We start from the raw sequence: 23,384 nt of genomic DNA on the forward strand, positions 1-23,384 counted from the left end.
TGCGAATTCGCAGGTCAGAGTTCACCAAACTTGAACTTTGGAACGCAGCGAAATGCGAAATTTTTCGCATGAGCTTGCGTTTCCGGTCTGACGCATTCGCATACGTATGAATGGAAGTCAATGGAACGACAAAGTGCAGTGTGACCGCCATTCCTCTCGTGCGCGTAACGCGATGAGCCCTTATACAGTCCTCCAATCACAGCTGCGCGCTGCCGCAGCCCTCCAATCACAGCAGCGCGGCCGAGCGCGAGCGTTCTACTCGCAGATCAGCGCGGTGAAAAACAAGCAGGAGAGACACGCTAGAGAGGGAGAGGATGGATGAATGGGAGGGAGTCATCCAAAACTGAGAGCCGCGGGTGCCATCTGCTGTCAAAATGAGGAAGAATATGGTAGTCGTTTAACTTTTTTTTTTTTTTTTTAAGTATCCAATTTCTTACCCGTGCTGCATTTATTTGATCAAAAATACAGTAAACCTTTAATATATTTTAAAATGTAATTTATTTTTGTGATGATAACCCAAATTTTCAGCAGCCATTTCTCCAGTCTTCAGTGTCACATGATCCTTCAGAAATAATTTTATTATGCTGATTTTTTGCTCAAGAAACTTTTCTATCAATGTTGAAAACAGTTGTGCTGCTTAATATTTTGTGTAAACTGTTTTTTTCTTCTTCTTTTTCAGGTCATCTGTGAAAGAGGAGCATTTATTTGACAAATATGCATCCTTTTTTAAAGTATTAAATTCTTTAAAAATAAAAATACAACTTCTGAAATATTACTGACCTCAACCATCTCAGCATTCAAATTTAAACATGGCTAAATTTGTTAGTAAACATATTAAAGAACTCACAAAATAGTTGATCCAATAGAGAAATTAAGAAATGAAATGCAGTAATATGTGACTGATCACTGATGAGCTGTATCAGAAAACTGGAAATAATGACCTTTGTGGCGCTTTTTGTATTTCTTGGAGCCCGAAACAACAGCCAGAACATTCTGTTAAAGTAATCTTTTTTTTTCTGTTGCATAGAAGAAAGTAAGTCATAGCCTACAGACCACCAGCTATGAAGTTTTGTCCTATGTAGAGGACATTATATTTTAGCGATTTCTCTGAGACGTTACATGCCACAGTTTTAAGTCTGGATGTCCTGTACAGAGCACATTCTGGGCTTTTCAGAGATACCAAATGATTGGATGTTTCACTATAACTACTCCCTCTCCTTGGTCTTTAAAAATGGTTGATATTAATTTAGTGATAAAGTGTAACACCCTTATGAAAATATGATAATATTTTGTAATTATCCTTTAAATCTGACCAATTTTCTAATTGTTTGTCGTAAATCAACATCTCAGGCAAATGTTATGGGGTTTCAAATCAAAATATGACATTCTGTTATGAAAATCTTGCTAATTATTACTCCCATTATTGCACTTATTCGTTCATTCAATGTTGCCCCAAAAACACATTAATATGCAAATTTGTTACATTTTATAGATACATTGTATATAATGGAAAAACTCGTTTATGGCCATTCTACACACATTTTGCATAAAAAAAAAAAATGTTTTTAAAAAATATCTTTTACATAACATAGTTGAGAATCATCTTTATATAAAGTTTGGTATAAAAATAAAATAAAAATTGATTTGTGATTAAAACAAAAATCCCACAGTTTTTGCCTTTTCATGTCAATTCATGTCTTTTTATTTAAAAAAACAAAAACAAAGTCTTTTTAAAGTCCTGATGTCCTCTATAGAGGACATGTCATAACATATGAATAAAATAATTTTTCTAAAATTTTATTTTATTTTTCTTATGCTCTAAAAAATGTAATGACATGACAAAATACTAAATTCACAAAACTGTTTTTTCCTGGTAGTCAGTAGGATAGTGGTTTGGAACAAAAGAGTAAATAATAAGTAACACTGACACTTTTATTTATTTGGTTAAAAGTAATAATGTTTTATTCACATTAACAATAGTACATTTGGTTTGTATTTCAATATGTGCTGTGGTGTATTGCAGTGGATGTGGTACATATATTTTATCATTTCTCTCAGGGTTAGTTCTTTACATCAATAAATCATTCAGGCAATTTATTATTCAGAAATAATTTAGGATAAACAGAGCAGCCAAAAGAGAAGAAAAAGAGAAACACAGAAAATGACAAACTGAGCACTATGCACTATGTTTCAGTGGCTGAAAGTTACATGAAACAAAAAGACATATGAACATCAAACACAGGAGCTTTGTGTGTTCACTTACAAGCTAGTTTAGAGCTCTAACTCACATTTCAGTCACTACACTACTCCTCTCTGCCTTTTGCACCCTCACTTTACATTGCCTTCAGGTTTCCTTGTTGACTGTTGCCTCAACTTCTCTCCAATAACACTGGTTTGCATTTACCCCTGGATGTTCAGGATCTGTGCAGACAGGCCATGGTGCCAGTTTTTCAGTTTGGCAAATCGTGGGCCTTTTACCTCTGATTCAAACTTCTCCCTGTAGAAAATATAAAGAAATAAATTAATAAATGATTTAACTTAATCAACAGATCTTTTTGTGCTTGAATCTTATATGTTTACAGCCTGGTCTTGTCAAAAAGTGTGTACTGAATGTGCATTTTATTGTACTACAACACAGTACTTAAATGTAATACATACTTAAAATATATTACATTTACTATACTTTGATGTAATATATTTTTAATGAATAAAAAGGCCTTTTAAGGGCAGGCTATTTAAAGAGCTTTAAAGAAGTTCACTTATACTGATGTGTTAACATACTAAAGCACATGTAAAGTACTTAATAATAATTTCTAACTTCAATACATTTAAAGTTAATATATTTTAAATGTACTTAATTGCAACTCCGTTATTACAAATATGAAATTACAAATATATTTAAATACATACCAGTTTCAATAGACAATAAATTAAAGAATATTTTAGTATGCTTGTCAGTACATTCAAAAGTACACTTTAACCATTAGAAGTAATTATGAAGTTACATGTAAAGATGTTCTACTTTAGTGGGTCAAAAACACTCTTTAGTTGAGAAGAGCGTTATTGCATTTAATATAAATTTAAACTATTATAAACTATTATAATGCATTTTATTTTATTGTAAATATGATGCAGTTAAGTGTCCAAAAACATTACATTCAGTTTGCACTTTTCTCTTAAAGTATTTCCTCAATATAGTTCTCTTTTTAAAACTATGCTAAAGTGTACTTTTTCACAAGGTTGAAGACAGCAAAAACTCAGACAACGTGGATTACCTTGATTTTCTAAGAGCATCCTCGTCTGGATCTTGCACTGTGATAAATAAAAAATAAACACAAGTCAATTATTACAGGCCTGGTCTCAAAAAATAAAGTACAAACCAATGTTTATCACGCAATCACTGTCATCTTATGTCGGCGTGTCTAAAACCTGTCAGTCTTTCCAATTCAAACCAATTTCCGTTTCACACAGTGGTGCAATAAAGAAAGACTGTACTCACAATACTCCGTTCCTGTGATATGAGCAAGCATGCGGAAGGACTTGGACTGCAGGTTGGCGGCACGACGGGCCCACTCTGACATCTCCATCTCTTTATTATTAGGTTTGATCACAGCCTGGTAGACTGGAGAAGCACTGTCCACAAGAGATTCTTTAATGGGAAGTGAGCTGCTCCCCAAAAGAGAGAAAGGGGGAAAAAGATGATCAGTTGTTCATCTGAGTTCTCTGAATTTGGGAACATCAAGTTAAATTTACAAAAATCATACTAAAAGACTATATTTGTTGAAGTTATCTCTGGATTAATTCACATATTTGCGGAAATGTGCATAATTTTACTACAGTTCCATTGTAGTGAGAGATCTGTGATGAAAGGATGAGTTAGGATTTGATAAAACTGAGAATGGAAAGTAAAATGTTAGAGGTTGTGTAATTCTCCCCTGGCAGATATACTCAGAACATTCATATTTTTCTTTCTAGAACTCCATTTACTTACATATTTCCAACAGTATTACATGGTAATTAAAAAATTACCAGAAAATCCACTTTAGTGTTTATGCAATCAGCCTTTAACAGAGGAAATAACATGAGAGATGAGGCAATGTGGCTGTGATGGATCTTAATAGACTGTGGCTACTTACGCCAAGGGAGATCCAGCGGAGTCATCACCACTGTCAATCACATGATGAACCAGGATGGGAGGGAGCAAGTCAGAGCCGTGTCACATGGAAGGAGGGGAAATGTAGTGGGGGTGAGGCGAGGATGAGTGATGAGGAGTGGGTGATTGGTTGTGGATGGAGTGACATAATTGCAAGCAGAAGAGGGAGGAAAAGCACAGATGAGGTTGATACATATGACCTTGTGGAAGCCTGAAATCAGCCCAGGCTAGATGACTGATAATGAGATCTTACTGAGTAGAACTGCATTGTAATCAAAACATTAAACTGCATGCAAAAATATGCAGTAAAGGAATACCTTACTTTTCCTAACATTTCATAACAAATTGCAAGAATGCACTTTCTTATTTTTAATAAGAAATTTTTAATAAGGCCTTAATGGTTGGTGATTGTATTTAGGCTCCAAAAATCACAAAAGTTGTGTCAATTTGTAAAGATCATCATGATGAACAAAATGTGTAAGAATCATAAACTTCTGCTGTTTGCAGAGTTTTTTTTTTTTTTTTTTTGCAATAATCCAACCGCCAATGGAAAATTCCTGTTGTATTTTTTGTTGAGGGAACTAGGGTGATGCTAATAGGTTGGCCAACTAAAATACGTCATCACTGTGTACTAACATTGCTACATACAGTGGTCCTAAAAAGTATTTAGACACTTAGATGAATAGTTCACTCAAAAATTATGTTGTTTTCTCATAACAGCAGAGTGTTAAACTGTGGCAACCAGATTGTTAAGTTAGTGAGGTGAAGAAACCAGATCAATATAATTCATGAATATATTGCTCAGGGATGTGCTTCTCAAAAAGCAACATTTAAGTAGACTGTAGAAACCACTGGCATTAATGATTATTACAATATACTTAGGCTCCCAATGCTTTTGGAAAATGCTTCCCAGACCACTTTTTGGTACTTGATCAATCAAGTCATTTAAAGGATGAAACTCAATAGAATTATTTGTTACTGTATTGAACATCACTATACATGCAAAACTATTCATAAGATGTGTCATGTAAGTTACTGTACTTTTCCTGATTTCCAAGTTTTCCTTCACTTTCATTGTATTGAAAAAAGCAGTATGGAGGCTTGTTTCTGCCACAGGAAAATTTCATCTATTTTCATCTCACTCTATCTCTCTCTCTCTTTTTTTTAGAATTGTATACAAGCTCAGAATTGCATGATATAAACTCATAATTCTGAGAAAAAAAAGTCAGAATTTGGAGTTAGAGTAAGCAAATAATAACAGAATTTACATTTTGAGTGAACTTATTCCTTTAAAAACATCTCTGCATTAAATATTGAAATATAATACTGTTTCTAATGCAATGACAGTCATTTAGTGTGGCGTAAATGTCCATTTTGGGGCCACTGCATCACTTACCTTGGCTCTCACCTAAGCATCAGTTTAGTAAAAAGTGAAGTGCTGGACAGGAATGGAAGACCTACCTCATCTCATTTCCTCTGGCTTGGGCCTGACCAGCAATGGCATCCATAATGGCATCCTGAGAATACATACTAATAGGAGTGTTGTACTGGGCATGGATGATAGTAGCCTTCCCACCAGGACCCTTGACCTCGATAGGCTTGTGAGTGGACAAGGCTGAGTCCTTCAGTGCGATGGGGTTGAAGCTGGGAACATACTCTTGGCTGTCAGAGTTCAGGTGTGGAAGTGTCAGGGGAGCGATAGTGTAGAGGAGGATGGGTGATGGTGAGGAGCCAGAAATATCAGTGAAAATAGAGAGATAGATATGATTTGATAGTGAGAACAGTTGGATTTAGACTTGACTTACCTAATGCATCTGTATCATTAAACAGTAATGAGTTTAGATGTTTCTGAAGTTAAATGGTTTGCACCAGCCATTAGTTTTACATTCTAATAAAATCCCATGTCTGAAAACACAATGTCCTGTATAAAAAATGCATCTGGGCTTCCTAATTGTAAAAATGCACATGGCATGCAATAGTTCCCATTATGATACACCAAAAATATAAATAAATAAAAATAAAACATGCAAAGACGCACTGACCAATAAAACTATAGCCAAAACCCAGCAACAGATTTATCTAGTTTGAACACTTCACTCAAAAGCATTTAACATTTAATCATGTCCGAAATGTCAAACTGTTCAAAATATATTTTTAACATTCGGGAATTGAACATGTAAGCATGCAAACCACAACCACAGTACTGCATGTGGCCATGCTTCAGAGCACACAGATTCACACGCAACTTTGGAGATTTTATATTTAAAACTTTACTGACTTGGCAGCTGTGTTGGCAATGACCTGAGACGACATAGAGGAATATAGACAGAAAAAAAGATAAACAAAAGAGGCAGTGTTAGCCTTGATTTAGCAGTGTGCAGAATGATAATGAATTCATGTCCATGTAAATTAGCAGGAAAAAACAACAACACGGAATGCAAATGCTACACTTTGTCTAAAGAACTTGAACCTGAAATATGAATATATTAAAGGACAGCTCACCCTGTTATTTTCACTTTCATGTAATTTAACCTGTATGACTCTCATTTTTTAACACAAAAAGAAGATACAGTGAAAATTGTCTCAGGATTTCAGCATTCTACAAAATATCTTCTTTTGTGTTTTTCAAACAAAAGAAAGTAGTACTTATTTGAAATTACCTATGGGTGAGTAAATAATCAGAGCCATTAAATAACTGTTTAAATATATTCAGGAATTCTTGTAATCTGTTGTGCAATGATGTAGATGATGGTTATTACTGGTCACATTTCTCATTAGAATGACATTCTGCATTGTTCCTAGAACAGATTGATTGACTGGAACAGTTTGGTCGCAGCGGGACACACAGAAAACACTGGAGCTACATAACAATCATACTCCCATTCTACCAAATCACCAATCCAGTCGTGTTACTGTTAACTTGAAATTTTTTTTTTTGTTCATTTAAATAAAGTGTAAATAACATAGAATACATTTTTTTATTAATATTATAGAAATATTGCCTTTACAGCCAACAGAAATAAGTTCAAGAACTAAGAACTAAAATGACTAAAACTAAAAGCTAAGTTTTAAAAAAAATTTAAATGACATAAAGCACATAACAAATTAAATAAACCTTACATTACAACTGAAAATAGATAGCATATAAAAAATAAAAGCTAGAAATCAAAATATTAATAAATACTATAACAGTTTATAAATGAACCTAAAATACTCTTTAACCAGTCACAGCTCAAAGACATGTATTGCTAGTTGCCTGACAACACGGTTCAAAGTTTAGAGAGTACATATCAGACTCATACACCTAGATTAACAAGATGAACAGTCAATGCCTGCACATGCCCTGCTCAGCTGTGCACGTGAAGTTGCCTAGCGGGAATTCTGTTCCTGTGAGCTGCAAATAGAGGATGGAATACGTGACGGCATCATTGCGGTAGGACTTCATTCGGGATATACTGTTACAGGAGCTGTGACATTCTGAGCAGGTTAAAAGAGCCAACGAGCGCACATTTGCACCCCTGTTCAATTACAGCTCAACTTGGGCCCTGTGGGAATATCCTCACATGTTTTTGGAAAGAGAAGATACACTGCTGTGTCAATGATTTAGGAAGACCTCTTATGAAGCTAATAAATGATGCCAACACATTAAAAAGGTGAAAGCACCATCTTTAACATGTTGGCATTATTTATAAGCCAGCTTATAAAAGTTTGGCAATCCTCATCTAATTGCAGGAGATGTAGCTCTTACACGACTTAAAATAACCCTAGTATGTTGTCATTTGGAAGCAGCTTACATTCATAGATACAGATACGACTCGGCCAGGCCCTGCTCATGTTGCAGGGCGGGGGTCAGGTGAGCCTTACGGACAACTGGTCCCAGTTCTGCCAAGCACATTCCCAGCTGATCCGTTGCATGTGAGAGCGGAATGTGCAGATGTAATGATGGAATGTTCTGAGTATTCTTTGCCACAGTTTTGTTAAAGGTACGCAGGGATACAGGTGAGACTAGCCAATGCTTCCATGACCCGTTAGTGAACTAGCTTGTTAAACCAGATTTGGTAGATGTGCTCATTAAGATACAGATTTGTGGGTTAGGCATCACATAACCTACCCCAGCAGTGGCAGGCCATTTAGACTGTCTTGTTGCATGACCATTTCCCTTAAAGTTTCTGCTGAATACAGGCCTATGGGAGAATTATACTGTCCCGTCTGGTTTGGGGTGGTTTTTGGCCCTTGCCCGAATGGCAGATAAATAGGGACAGGGCTTTTAGCAGGAGAATGAATTACAGGTTGGAGATTCTCCTGAGGTTTCTCCTCAGTGTTTGGAATTAGAGATTTTTTGGAAGGTTTTTTGGACAGGAGGATGCCATATTTTTTGACAGGTTTCTCTTCATCTTCTCCTTCCTCAGTGTCCGTGGTTTCTTAGTGTAAAATAAACCATTAGATCAGATAAACAAATGAACCATTAGCCAAAATGGCAAGGCACAGAAGAAAAAGATGGTTAGAAAAGAGGCAAATGAGGCTTGAAGAAGCACTCTAGATCAGAATTCATCTGGCAACAAAAATGCAAATGAGTACTGGACCAGCAGGAACTTGTGAAGATTTCAAATGAAGTGCTTACTGTTGCTTGACCAACAAATGCCTGTAGGGGGAGTTAAGTGTCGGCTTTACAGAGAATGTTTGTTTTCACAATCCCTCCACTTTTTTTCTTCTCTCTATGATATGGGCTTGGGAACTCCCGTGACTGATTATGAGGATTATAAAGAAATGGCTGGCCTATTACAAAAATTTTTAGTTTTCTTCACCATTTTTGTCCCCTCCATACAGTCCAGCTATATTTTACACCACACTGATAAAATATCAAAAGACGACATAAACACGTCTGTTTACTGTGCCTACTTGGCGGACAGAACATGACTTTACCTTCTGGTGAGGGATAATTGGCATGGGTGAGTCCATTCTTGGAGTGGCTGTGGGTACAGGAGCGGGACGTCTCGACCTGGGACAAGTACAGAATTAAAAGCAAAGGTCAATCATGCAACAACATTAGGCTTTTGTTTTTCATGAGTCCCTTTGTTAATTATTAATATGATTAATTATTGGTTGTAAACATTAATGTTTTATTGTCATTTTAATTATAGTGATTTAAATGCACTTTAAACACAAATTATAGCACATTTTATGAGTAAGTGCACATTTAACTGACCATATAACTGTAGCACAACATAGACACAAATATATAATTCAACTCCAGTAAAAACTTTTGACTTTTATCTGAATAAATCCCTTTTCCATTACCAGTGGTTAAATAAAAATTCCCAGTATGTAGGATATATGGCAAGATAGAATAGTGTCTTAAGGTCTTCTATTACAAATACTTTTTCGCACAGTTATTTAGTGTGTGTGTGTGTGTGTATATATATATATATATATATATATATATATATATATATATATATATATATACACACACACACACATGTCCAATGACACATTTTAAAATACATAAAACATAAAAGTTATCTTAAAGTGTAATAGTATTTCACAATATAACTGTCTTTATTATAGACAGATAAACATATTTCAAAAACATAAAAAATCTTCAGACCCCAAACATTGTTTGAATGTTGTGGCACATACATCTTTCAAAGACACAGTTCTCATTAAATCAGAGACAAAAAGGCTATAATGAATCTCCAAAAACTCATCATTTGACCCTTTCCCTACGGACAGGAATTGAAATCGTGTCACGTTTCAATTTTCTAGAGTGGCCGATAAAATCTTAAACAAGAAGCAGCACTCATTGAGTGAGTATCTTGTAAAACGCTAGCAGCATTGCCGTATAAGCAATAACACTAGGGGGCTTTTCACAAGCCACTGGGCATGAGAAATTTCTCAGAATCCATCAAGTGAAGTCCAGGGAAAGCACACAGCTGAAAATACATGTGTACCCTGTCACTCCTCCTGAGATGCTTTTGATTGGAGAGGAGCATGGAAAGATGGTGCAAATTTACATCAATCGGTCAATGATAATTCTGTTATATCTACCAAATCAATTGAAATGCACCCAGTATCTACCATATAATATACAATAATACTAATATCCACATGATATGAGATCGCCTTCCACCTTCTTCCAACGAATAAAGGTGGTTGCTGTCAATAAATAAGGAGAATCAACTTCTGAAAATCACTCACGACTGAAAGACGGAGACAGAGGAGGAGTATAGCTTATAAAAGTGAACACTAGAGCCAGCATTAAGAAATGTCACAGGGTAGCTGAGGCATCTTTGTGAGTAACATTTCCTCCTTTTGCTGTAGTGCAGGCGGCCACATGAAAGAACTTAATCTTCTTTCAGATAGAGGCTTTGGGGTGTCCGTACTAAATGAATAAACTATATTAAAAAGGTATATGAAAAGCCTTCTGAATGTAATTTCCCCTTCCCATTAAAAACCAATGCCTTTAATTGTGCCTGCTGGCACCCTGAAGGACTACATGATACCCAGGCGATTTATCACAGACACGTTGGTGGTGGTGGTGTTAAGGTTCACCTCTGCATGGTGAGGCTGAGTTTGGTGGTGGCTGTCTTTATCTTGTTTTGGGCTTCCAGATGGGTCATGCCCTCAGTACTGACCCCATCGATCGCTGTAATTATGTCACCCTGATTGAGGTTTCCACTTGCTGCCTTGCTGCCTGGTGTGATCTGTGGAAAGATAGCCGACATTCATTAAATAATTAAAAATGACAGCACAGATTGAATTTTATACACACAAAAAAAATCCAATGGAAAATCATCATGGCTATAGAAATAGATTCTGTATTGTTTGTTTGTTTATTGATAATTACTATTGAATTAATTTTCACACACTATGCTTGCAGCAGTACACATATTTGCATGGAACTTCAGTAAAATTTATCTGATAACTTGTCACTCTCAAGTACAAACACAAACAATGTTCTCCTCTTTACAAAAAAAAAAAAAAAATGCTTAAAGTAAAGTTACTATATTTGGGGTCTTGAAAATCTGTGAAAATCATTAAACAATGAGAAGAAGTGTTCCTTAAGTGATCTTCCAGCAAGAGCTCTTGTAAAAACAACAGCATCATTGCTGTGTAGGCACAATGGGGCAGCACTGGATAAGCCATGCCAAAAATAAATGATATCCTCTTCTTTAGTGAGATTTCTTTTAAAATATTTGTTCAGAGAATACATTTGCAGCTTAGTTCTTTTGTATGCTCAGACATACATCTGAAAAAATCTATTCAATTATTCAATTAGAATGGAGTTATTAGAATGACCGTAGGACATAAGTGATGAATTTACATCAAATACGAATCAAAACATACCTTTGTTTGTAAAAAATAAATAAATAAATAAATAAAAAATCTCTGTTTGTGAATTAATCGTTTGAGTGAATGATTCAACGACTCCTAAATGAATTCCTAAATGAATCAGTGTTTTGAATGAATTGGATGAATAAATTGTTCAAAAATCTACTTAGGATATTTAGTTCCTGAATGAATCAGATCAATAAATGATTCAGTGACTCACTCATACAGTTATTTGTGGTCATATACTGGTGCAACAGTGTAACCTGTGAAAAATCTTCTAAACTAATATACACACTGACAGTCTGTCAGGGGTGATATAGAAGCGGAGTGATATAAAATGAAAAAAGTCAGCACTGTTTACTGTATATCAACACTATCAAAGTGCTGATCTGCCAATCAGCCTTAAGAACTGGGACTAACAGTAGTATAAAAAAAGAAGAACATTTAAAAAGCAAAAAATGTATTTGAGCTCAGAAACTCAGCAATGGAGATTGAAATCCCATCTTTGCAACAAGTCAGTGGCAGCTCATTAAAATGTTAAAAATAAAGGTTGTTGTTGACGCCCCCTGCCTCTCAATTTGACCCTGTATTCTGGAGCCCTGCCACTAACCCTTCTGTCCCACCTGCTGCCATTACTCAACATGCACACATATACATGCTTCTGAAAGAGCTCTCATTCTTGTAATGTTCTCCTAGTAACTGCCAAACAAAGTATAATGTCTGCATTAAGAACACTAAAGCATATGATTTACCTGAAAATTACTGGACTCCATAATGATCAATGGTTTAGGAATTAGAAACAGTGTGGACGTAATTTTGCTCTAAACTCCAAATCAGCAAGGAAATTAGAAATATTACTATATATTTAAATACACTGGATAGGATACTCTTGAAAAGATTCATAGTCACTAGGCATTCAGATAGAGGCATTTTTACACATGTACAGTGAATCACTGCTTGCATTTCCCAGACTTTCTTGCTGAGACATACTTCTTCTTGGCTATTATGGAATTAAATCCCACTGCATGCATCACTAGTCAGGGTCCTACAAGACAGATGAGAAACATCATAATCATCCTCCTCCTGTTCACATTTCACTTAAGCTAACAGACTGCTGCTTTACTGAAGCTTCAATCATGATGCTGCATACTGAATGACAGTGAAAGGTTAATTTAAAAAAAAAAAAAAAAAAAAAAAAAAAACACACATACACTTGATTTGAGAGAAAATCTGCATTTTTGAGAGCCAAGAAAATATGTTTTAGAATTCACCAATTCATCACACTGGTTTTGGGCTGACATTATTCAGATAAACAACATATCACTTTTACCAGAATATTACAATAATTTAATTTAATTTAATTTAATTTAATTTAATTTAATTTAATTTAATTTAATTTAATTTAATTTAATTTAATTTAATTTTTTTAAATTACAAACATTAATTATTATTATTTTTTATTCAATTTTCTCAAACATGTTTTTGAACAGTACTTGAGTTTTACATTGCAAAATTTTGGAAATTTGGGGTACTACTGAAACTACTTCTATTGAATTACCCACACACACGCGCACACAAATAGCCCTTAAACATGTAATTTAGATCTTCAAACAAATTATTGCACAGTACATTAATCTATTCTTCATAGATATTAAAGGATAAGTTTTAATATCCTAAATAGATTTGAATAAATATATATTTTTTCAAACCAAATGACAGCATGATTTCTTTAATTTTAATTTTAAATGGTTAATAATCTATTTAAATGTGAAATATAATATGATGTGTGTTATGCTATACCATTGTTTACAAACTCAAATATGGTTGGTGATCATGCAAGTGTCAAACAAAATCAGCTACTGAATGAATAAAATACCAATTTTAAGTAAGACAATTGAGAAAAAATGTTTCAGTTTTACATCTGGTGTGTCCTGGGTGCTTGCATAGTAAAAAATGTAAAAAAAAAAAAAAAAATACTCTTTGCTTTGCACAGTTTGTCCATCAAAATTACTTTAGTAAGAAATGCTTTACACCCGCTGTCTACTGAATTGAGATGCACTCACAGCAAGAATCACTGTTCAAGCACGATTCATTTTGTCCTCTATAAAGCTTCTCTTGTTTTTAATGTAAATTAAATGAAGGCAGTGTAAGTATGAAAAACGAGTTAAGTTAAGAGAAAGCTATGACATTAGATGACAAATCATGTATCTTTTGTGTATCTTCTGCCACCTTGAACTAAACACACCTTTGTTTATTTTATAAATTTACATAATATTAATCATATTCAAGTGTAGAATAAAATGTCAAGAGGGATAACAGGCACAAAATGAATAAAAAAATACAGCAGTTAATTTTATTTAAGTTGTTAAGCTGCCAATCTCACTTCAACAGATGCTAAATCCAATGACCCGCTAATATCCATATGAAAACATTTGATACATTGTGACTGTTTATTTAAATCTAGTCCAGATGGCAACTATCTTAACTTGAAGAGCCTAAAAATCTTAACATTTATGTCATACACATGGTGTTCCAACATGCCTTTCAAGTTATAGATGAAAGCATCTGTTTTATCTCAGATTGTTGAGAGATAGTAGAATCTTACAGTAGAACCTTAGTGAGGAAACGCTGGCCTGGCGCTGTTGGCAATGTGATTTATGAGACAGTCCTTGGTAAATGCCAGCTTTAATTGTCTTTTGCTCCTGCACTGTTCTGACTAAAAGCAAAGGTTGGGGTGATGATCTGCACTATTTGTGGAACCTTTGGGTATTTGCAATGCCGCTGACAGTATATTAATTAGATGTTTTTGTTGCTATGCTCCAGCACAGGCTATATGCATAACAGGGCCTGATGCTGTCCACCTTTGTGTTAGAAAGGCCTTGACCTCAGCTTAATGCAGCCTGACATCCTACAGCACTGAACAGACAGGGTTAATGACCTTGAAGAGCTTAGAAAGCAGTAGAATTGAACAGACTTGTTATGAGCTCTATAAATTTGCAGTACACATGGAGACACAATGTGGACATTAAAATACAACAGAATGAAGAAAAAAAAAGATTGGTGACATCACTAAGCAGATTCATATGCAGTTAAATTACTTCATATAATACATCACAAATTACTTCACAGACTGTCTTTGTCATGGACTTTTTGAAAGTGCTTTACAGAATATATTATCTGCAATTTGCAGAACTGGACTTCCATAGAATGCGAAACAATATATAATAATGAAAATCATCTCTGACAGGACATTTAGGGCCAGTGCTTTCTGCTATCGGCAACACCGCTCCACAAAGCTGTTCGGGGCTTACAGAGCCACTGACAAAATCTTCCAATTTTAAATGCATCATTATCAAGTTGACTGTGTGTATGGTCTTATCAGAATTTATTCATCGGAGATTCATCATTTCTGCTCTTTGAATTTTTTTACTTAATACTTTGGTTGACAAAAAGATGAAAAACAAGAATGATTTAAATGCAAATGTTTCCAATACTGTCTCACTTCAGACAAAAGTGAAATATGTAATGAAAATATTTAAAGTGAAATGTTGAACTGTGTTCACAGGACAATCTTGTATATCAGTCAGGGCAGGTTGCCATTTGTTTTAAATATTGTAATTTGTTGATTACAATTTCTGTTGGATTATGTTATCCCTTTTTTGTGCATAATAATTGAACAATTATTATAAATTTAAAATAAAAATGTTTTCATTCAATGGAATTAACTGACAGCTTCAATAATAATCGTTCTTCCTGCGACTCTTTCCAAGCAATATTTAAATTCACCATGACCTCATGTGTCTATTGTTTCTGTGCTCTTCACATTTATGGCACCAGCATGTATTTCTGCAGGTCTGACCTTCAGTGCTAAGATAAAATCGGTGACCATAAGTCAGGCATTGCACCAACGGGCCAAAAGCGGTCGTCAATTTCTATCATTAGCTATCAAAGAGCTTTTTATTTAGGGTTGCAAAGGAGGCAAGGTAGCAAAATAGCTAAGAGACAGTGATGTTAGTGAGTTATTTTTAATGCATTTTCTATAATTAATCTTTTTTTTGTTGTTTTTTTAAGTAGCCTAAAATGTTTTATTAAATAATGCAGCTCCTTACCAACCCACACACATATTAACAACCTCATATTGTTCTGTCACTCACTTAACATGGTCTTCACATTGAGGCCAGGACATCTTAATTATGGATCATAGCTTTAATGAAAAATGAAATAAATATCTGTGATATGATATTTCAAAAGGTTGCATCTCAGGTCTAAATCCATTTGTCAACATCTATTGTAAATGACTCTTCCGTCCAGCATGACCTGTTTGGTGGTAACTTTATTGACACTAATATCACATATCCTGGGGAATTTTTCTCATGTATGAGGACAAAATATCGGATTGTAGAATTTTACTGAATCAAAGCATTAAATTAGACCATCCACTGCTTCTTTCACAACATCATGTTGCTGTTTAAAGACACTACCAAAATTCAGCAAGTATTACGAAAACAGTAAAAGCAATTACTAGGCTTCTTTGTGGAAAACAACACCTCTTTCAGCCTTGGGACCAGGATTAAGATTTGGTTCAGACTGTCTATGGTGCTTTAGGATAGAAGCTGATCTTTTAAGATTTGATTGTGAAATGTGTAAATCGTCATCTCTGGGTGTTACATATGTATCAACCATCTGAGACCTGATCTGAACATATATAATGTCCACATTTCAATCTATCTCCATATTCAGTGACATCTGGGTTGGGAGAGACTATAAAATTCACACGGATGCCAGGCTTGACACTGATTACAGCATCAAAGCGTGTGCCACCAGCAATGCTGATTAGAAAAGTAATGGAAATCCAAACAATGGAGACGTTTTTCCGGTATGATGGTCCTGTCTGTAATTGCTGCCAGACAAAAAGTCAATATGAGGAGACCTACCACAGCCTTGACAAACAGAGGCAATGACTCTCTCCTTATTGAAGTGAAAGACAATCAAATATCAAGAAAGGTGACAGCTATGAAACAAACAAACTGGGCTGAACTGCCTTTGACTGATTATATAGCGGCAGCAATTTCTTGTCATAGCAGAAAGAAATTCACCTCACCCTCTGTTAGGAAAATATAATCTCTCTGAGCTTTCGGACATGGCTTACTTGAATCCATCAGCTAACACAATAAGGATTTTGGGCGCCATGGAATGAGCACGCTTGAAGTATAGACAGAAGACTGTACATTATATTACAAGGTGCATTGCATTAACAATTCAATTCTCTAAGTGGAATAAGTAGCTCTGTAGTGAATATGGGTCCTTATTGATCTATTTGGCAAGGTAAGACAATGCGCCTTTGCTCCTCTTTTTTGAGGTAAACAAATTTAACAACTGAATATACAACAATCACGTTTCAGTAGATTGGGAAGTAGTAAATGGGAAACTGCTTACCATCAAGAAATGAATTCTAAGAAAACGAAAGCTAAAATAAGAATTAGCATCCATGAGCAATAAGAATTTGAGCATCTTTGGATGAAACATGACATCAACATCTGCTTAGCATAAATACAGACTTCCAAAAACTAATGTCTTTTATGCTTAAAAGAATAGTTTACTCCAAAATAAAAATTCTGTCATCATTTACTCACTCTCATGTCGTTCCAAATTTACATTTTTTTTTTTTTTTGCAGAACACAAAAGCAGATATTTTGTAAAACAGGTACAATGAAAGTCAATGGGGTCCAAAATAACACTGACATATTTTTCAAAATATCTTCTTTCGTGTTCCACAAAAGGAAGAAAATCATAAAGGTTTGGAGCAATATGAGGGTGAGGGTGATATATCTCCCTTAAAATACTTTTTCCTTCAAGGGCTGTACATGAGAAAATTGAAAGTCTCCTTTTTCCATTTCATCTAATATATTTAATCAGTGTCATAAATGAACAGCCAGCATGTTAATTTGTTTCACTTTGGGCAAATTTGCCCAATCGGTTAAACACAGTAAATGTGATTTAACTAGACAAGTAGCATGCATCCAGGCTTCTCACCTTTCACAGATTCATTTTCTTAAAACTTGCATCATCTATTGCTATTCATAGAGTTTTCCAGTGTAAATGCACCACAACACCTCTCTCAAGCCAAAGGGCCAAAGCTGGTTAGAGAATTTCTGCTTTGGCTTGGATGATAACCAGTATAACAGCTGCAACACAATGCTGCATAATGCCAGCATACCGTATGACTCAAAGCTTTTATCGATTTGCATTGTTAAGCGAGATAAAAAATGTCAAAACATTCTCTGTAGTGAGGTTTTTCTTTCTTTCTTTAAAAAAATAAATAAATCAAAGCAGGCATTTGTTTAAATAAAGCATGTTGTTTGTTATTTCTACAAGGCAGAGCTGTTGTCTCACCCGGGAGATGGTCAGGGGCATATTGAAGTCTTTGCCTCCCTGCAGCCTGAAGCCCCATGGTGCAGGTCCAGACAGGGTTACTGTGTAATTGCTCATTTTGAAGAGAGTTTAAAGTGAAAAGCTTCTTCTCGGATCAGTAAAGTCCTCTTTTTCCTTTAATTTTCTTCTCCCTGTAGTCGGGATGACCAAACACCCGGGTACGGGCAGGCACCGAGGAGCCTCTGAAACACAACAACAACAGACAGGAAACGCAATAGAGTGAAAAAATATGTATTAGCTTATGCCATCTGTCATTATACAACCATCACACAGGACCTGAGTTCAAATATCAATACAACTCAAAAACATACCAGAGAACGATCAGACTTAAAAAGAACAAATAGTATAATCCTACCCCTGTTTACACTGACAAAATAAGTCAAAAAAGTTTTAAAAGCAGAAGGAGGAGAGTTCTTGCCTGCTCGGATTGCCTGGACAGACAGCCTAAGAATAGATCCCTTCTGCAGAAAGCGATAACACTCAAGCCCCAGGGGCCCTTATATGGTGTGTAAGGGGACACCCCTGGATACCAAGCCCCCATGATTCACATGGCGAATATAGCCTCTTCTTAGGGTAACACATTTTTCCGCTCTGCTCCTATGGGCATCCACTCATAGGGCATCATGGATATAGAGCTAGTGGGAAATAACTAATAAACAAGGAGCCATTAGTGTGAAGTCTGACGTAATATCATCTTGCAGCTCTTTTAGGGTGTGAATCCAAGTAGGTGGCTGTGAGATTTGATTGAGGTTGACTGATTATAACTGTCAACAAAGGCCTTGTCTTTCTGATTTCACAATGTGTGTAACAAGGAGTTTCATAATATCTGGTGTAAGCTATCCGTTCAGTAGCAATTGCTCGGCTGCCTCAGGGCTTCCTAGAATTTTGTGATTTAAGTTCTTCCATCTTGGACAGGGCACTTGGTTCTGCTGCAAGGTTTTTTTGAGCCAATCACGGAAGCTGTAAATGGCATGTGACTAATGACTGTAGAGCTATAGAAAAACGGCAGTGCTGATTGGCTGATGGCGTCATGCACATTCTCAAACTTGTGATTATTTTGAGCTGTGGCGTCAAAGGCAGACAGAGAATGTTTTGGATACTGATAAAATATATACAACAATGTAAAACAATTTACACATAATCGTTCAAAAGGTTGGGGGTCAGTGCCATTTTTTAATGTCCTTGAAAAACAAAATGTTTTTATTACAATTTAAAATATCTGTTTTCTATTATAAAATGTAATTTATTTCTGTGATTGCAAAGCAGCCATTACTCCAGTTTTTAGTGCCACATGATCATTCAGAAATCTTTCTGATATACTGATTTGGTGTTCAAGGAACATGTTATTATTATCTGTGTTAAAAACCATTGTGATTTTTTTTTTTTAGGGGAAATTGTGATGCTTGTTTTTCTAGGATTATTTGACGAACAGAAATTTCAAATAAACAGCATTTACATAAGCTAAATATAAGTATTTTTTACAACTAGATGGTGTAACTGGGTCATCAACAGGACTTAATTAGATAACCAGCAAAACCTTGACATCAAGCTGATTCCTCAATGGCATCTATAATACATTACGAGCTTTGCATATGCATAATGGCTTTCTGCTGTACTAAAATACACTACAGGCCCTCTGTTGGATTCAGAGAGGAGAAAGAACATATTCAAAATGATAAAGTACACTACAACCAATCAGTCCCCTCTAGATTTAGGAAAATGAAAGACACACTCTTGTCCTGATTCCATGTTGTTGTCATCTAGTGGGTTGAAAGGCACGCACTATCAGTGAAGACAACTGATGCTGCAAAAAAAAAAAAAAACAATGCCACAGGATGACAGGACATCCACCGTTCATTCTGTCCATTCATGTGTTTCTGTGAAGGTAAGCAAGGTATAATTTAGCCAGGTCACTCTGACTGAATCCTGTCGCTCTTATTCTCTAGAGTGACAAGTATAGAAAGCATTCTAGAAAGCTCCATCATGTTACATAATGTAACACACAATAGCTATTATTACAAACAATGCAGCTCTAAGAAAAAAGTAAAGCTCACCCTCACCCATAAATTAACTTTCCTCTCTGTATTCATCCAATGACATTGTAGATTTTTATTTTATTTTTTTAGCCCACTATGTCATTATTCAAATTCACACTTGTGAGTGTGACAACTCCTGCATTACCCTTTTCCATTCCATTTTTATGAACAATCGACATGCTACTACAGATTTTAATTGATGCGTTTTTCACGAAATCCTATTGAAGTAACAGAGGCATTTAAAGTGCTAAAGTGAAAGGACAAAACTGTTGAATATTAACGAGTATCTGGTCTTCTATGGTTTAAAATGTATGTGCTATTTTTAAAGCTTTTTTTTTTTTCTTTCTGGAAATTCGTCAAAAACATTTTTTTTTTTTTTTTTTTTCTGGAAATTCGTCAAAAACAACCATAAAGTTTATTCTCAGCATTCCTCTCCTGACCATTTAGACACAACAATAACACAAAAGTGACAGAAGTGTAACTGTCTAACAAGCTTTTCTATATCAATCAATTTCATCAGTCTGAAAATCAGATTGCCATGTAGCCAATGTACTGAATGGATTGTCAACTATGTGTGTTGTTCTTTAATGCAAAACATCAAAAGAACACAAAACCATGTATTTTGAACTAGATTGCACATTTTACATATTTTCAAATTTCCAAAGACAAAAAGCATAAATATAGACTTAACTTAGAATTTTATATTTATTAACATTATAAATCACTCAAATACATCATCTAATAAATGAAAGTGAAATTACACACTCATTGCAAGATGGACTAAGATTTTTATGCATTTGGCCATCCAACATGTGCATGAAGAACAGCTGTGAAGAAAACACAGTAGCACCACACAAGATTTACTGATTAGGAGAAACAATAAGTAAAGAAATATAAATACAAAATACCAAAGCTAGGACTATTAAATATGGTTTTGCAGTGGCCCCAACATAAGGTCAGCAGAGATACTTAGATCATATCTCATTTAGGTCAGAGAGTCCGGGCTATATATACTCTATTATAAATTGCAAAAGTGGAAAAAGTCAGTAGCATAGAGTTGTTGACTCTTTAATTCTATCTCCAGGGGCCTGTGACCTTGTTCAGAGCTCATTGTAGGAGTCAGAGTGAATCTTATATAAATGCAGAGCCACTTTCCACCAACTGCTTACATACATAGTTATAGGCTGCTCAAAGCTTTTCCAGACCATTGGGAAGTAGTTTATGAGGGGGAAATAGCTTTTTTACTTTTCTTTTTCATTTTTGATGATGAATTGGATGAATATAAACAAAAGGCTACAGTCCTGAAGTGCAAAATGCCAGACAGCAGCCATCAGCACCTCTGCCTAACAGTCACTCGTTACCATCTAATCTGGACCACTTGACTAAAAAACATTTGCAAGCCTCCATGTTTTCTGTCTCTTTCCATGTTAGAGAGGCTGCTGAGGTGAGGACTGTATGAATTGATTGCTGCGGTTTGCTCAGTGGAAGCTGCTGAGTGTCTTATACACTTTGGTTTACTCTTCACAAATGGTTTAAATTAAAATGCAAGAATCCTAAAGCCACAGGTTTTTCTAGGACAATTATAAGTGGAAAACCAAATAAATATCCATTATTTAAAGCAACTGTAAGTAGTTTTGTGTATTTTGTGACTTTGGAGCCCCCTACAGTTAAGTGAGTGGAATTCACTGCCTAAAAATAATACATATATACCGTAATTACACTAGATAGTTGTACACATACGTTTGTTTTTGCCATAAGGAACATTCTCAGAATTTGTGCTAATATTCTGAAAAGGTTCTCTCAAAGTTGATCAATAAATGGTCTTCCAGTTACGTTAACAGAATGTTTGTTCAGAGTTTCATCTGGTTTTTAATGCTCTCAAAACGTCGATACAAAAACATTATTTATATATCATTCATGGAATGTTTTTTTTTTTTCTGTAATGTTTTTTAAATGTTGCTTCTTGTACAGAACATTCAGGTACATTTAAAAGTAGCGCTCCAATAATGTTTGCAAAATTATGAAGACTGTATTGCATAACCAAGAGAAAAACGTTTTTAAAACATTTAAATAAATTGAATATTTTGAACATTCAGAGAACATCGAGAAATTACATTTTCTTTACCTTTTCCTTTGAGAATAACAAAATGTTCTTAGAACATGTTTTTGTAAGCTGGGCCCACCCTTTTCACAGAATTTGTACCAAATTACATAATCTCAGAACAGATGATCAGGGAAGTGTGAAAAAAATAAAAATTAAGTACAGTTGCTTTAATTAAAAATTATACATATGCAGTTTTATGGGCAGTGAGAAATAAAGTCTGAAAATTTTCTAAATTAATCTGCCATTTGCAAGTGCATTGGTATCAATGGGTCAACATTAGAACTAGAGTCAAAAAAACAGAAAAGGGAAGGGCAGTGAAGACGTGACAATGTTATCACAAATAATATGTATGACCTGGTGGCTTTAGCTGATAAGATAACTTATCGTTTATATAACACTTGATTATGTCACCGGATGGCGTCCAGACAACAAATCACATGCAAGTCAGCAGACACACTATTGACCTACATGATAACTGAGTGACAGAATGTGTTCACTGCTAAACGTGTCACCGCTAAATGAAGAGTTGCTAATCAGGTGAACATTCTGGCAACAAATAAATATAGTAATATGCAAACCAACCTAGTAGTACATCGTAAACTCATCTATGAAGCACATTTACCTCAAAATGAAAAGGTAACCGTATCTCTCAGGAGAGATAGAGAGAGTGACAGTGCATTTGAACTGCTTCAGAGACCATTATCTGAGATTGTGTATGTAACTTTGACAACACAGCAGCCTTTAAAAGCAATGCATGCAATGCTCTGCTCTGGCTGAGCACTTTCCCAAAACTAATCTTGTTAAAAGCGTTTTCCCACTAAACCCTAAGGACTCCCAGATGCTGGCCTATTAATCCCACTAAAGCATCTCTGAAATCCAGCAGAAAGGCAAATCTGAATCTGAAAGGTACAGTTCATTAAAGCCACGGGCTCTAGACCAGAATTTAAAAGACAATTTTTCAAATTAATATGGGTTGCTGTAGCCTGCATGGAAAGTGAGGATCCTTTAAAATTAAACATTTCTATCAAAGGAGCCTATTTTATATTAAGAAAACATGCAGACAATCACAGCCATAAATATTCACATGTGGATAGAAAAATGTGGCACAACACAAAAGCATGAGATTTTATACAGTCAAGATCATTTGTTGAGCACATTTTCTTATTAATATAAATATAAAATATCGATAATATATATATACAAATATATGTATTGGCCATACAGTGCTGGAATTTTTTTTTTACAAATGTTATTTAATCAGCAGCAAGAAAGATGTAATTGGTTCTCAGAGTGCTTGATTTATTATGATGTTGGCGGGAACACCTAA

General features: G+C 35.1%; 1 protein-coding gene across 5 annotated transcripts; it reads right to left on the reverse strand.

Annotated features, from left to right (window-relative positions):
- Positions 1–1,935: 1,935 nt before the first annotated feature.
- On the reverse strand, positions 1,936–18,455 carry LOC109100170 (LIM domain-binding protein 3-like). 5 transcript variants are annotated; one of them, XM_042735534.1, is made up of 10 exons: positions 18,336–18,451; positions 17,879–18,099; positions 10,706–10,857; positions 9,077–9,152; positions 6,432–6,454; positions 5,615–5,815; positions 4,137–4,166; positions 3,500–3,666; positions 3,276–3,312; positions 1,936–2,497 (listed from the first exon to the last, which is right to left on the reverse strand). In XM_042735534.1, exons 2-10 carry the CDS (start codon positions 17,972–17,974, stop codon positions 2,401–2,403), a joined length of 879 nt encoding a protein of 292 aa, XP_042591468.1. In that variant the 5' UTR covers positions 17,975–18,099; positions 18,336–18,451; the 3' UTR covers positions 1,936–2,400. The 5 variants fall into 5 exon arrangements, with proteins under 5 accessions (XP_042591468.1, XP_042591469.1, XP_042591465.1 ...); XM_042735535.1 differs by having other exon boundaries at positions 18,229–18,354; XM_042735531.1 differs by lacking the exons at positions 4,137–4,166; positions 5,615–5,815; positions 6,432–6,454 and adding an exon at positions 8,265–8,575 and having other exon boundaries at positions 18,336–18,455.
- Positions 18,456–23,384: the final 4,929 nt, after the last annotated feature.

Source organism: Cyprinus carpio, chromosome B12, assembly GCF_018340385.1.
Source record: "Cyprinus carpio isolate SPL01 chromosome B12, ASM1834038v1, whole genome shotgun sequence".
Lineage (NCBI taxonomy): Eukaryota > Metazoa > Chordata > Actinopteri > Cypriniformes > Cyprinidae > Cyprinus > Cyprinus carpio.

Excerpts from the sequence above, each read along its gene's own strand:
- LOC109100170 (XM_042735531.1), bottom strand. The coding sequence starts at position 17,974 with ATGAGCAATTACACAGTAACCCTGTCTGGACCTGCACCATGGGGCTTC. Across the intron at positions 8,576-9,076 it reads CAATTATCCCTCACCAGAAG|GAAACCACGGACACTGAGGA; the intron begins GTAAAGTCATGT and ends ATTTTACACTAA. Across the intron at positions 3,313-3,499 it reads TATCACAGGAACGGAGTATT|TGCAAGATCCAGACGAGGAT; the intron begins GTGAGTACAGTC and ends TATTTATCACAG.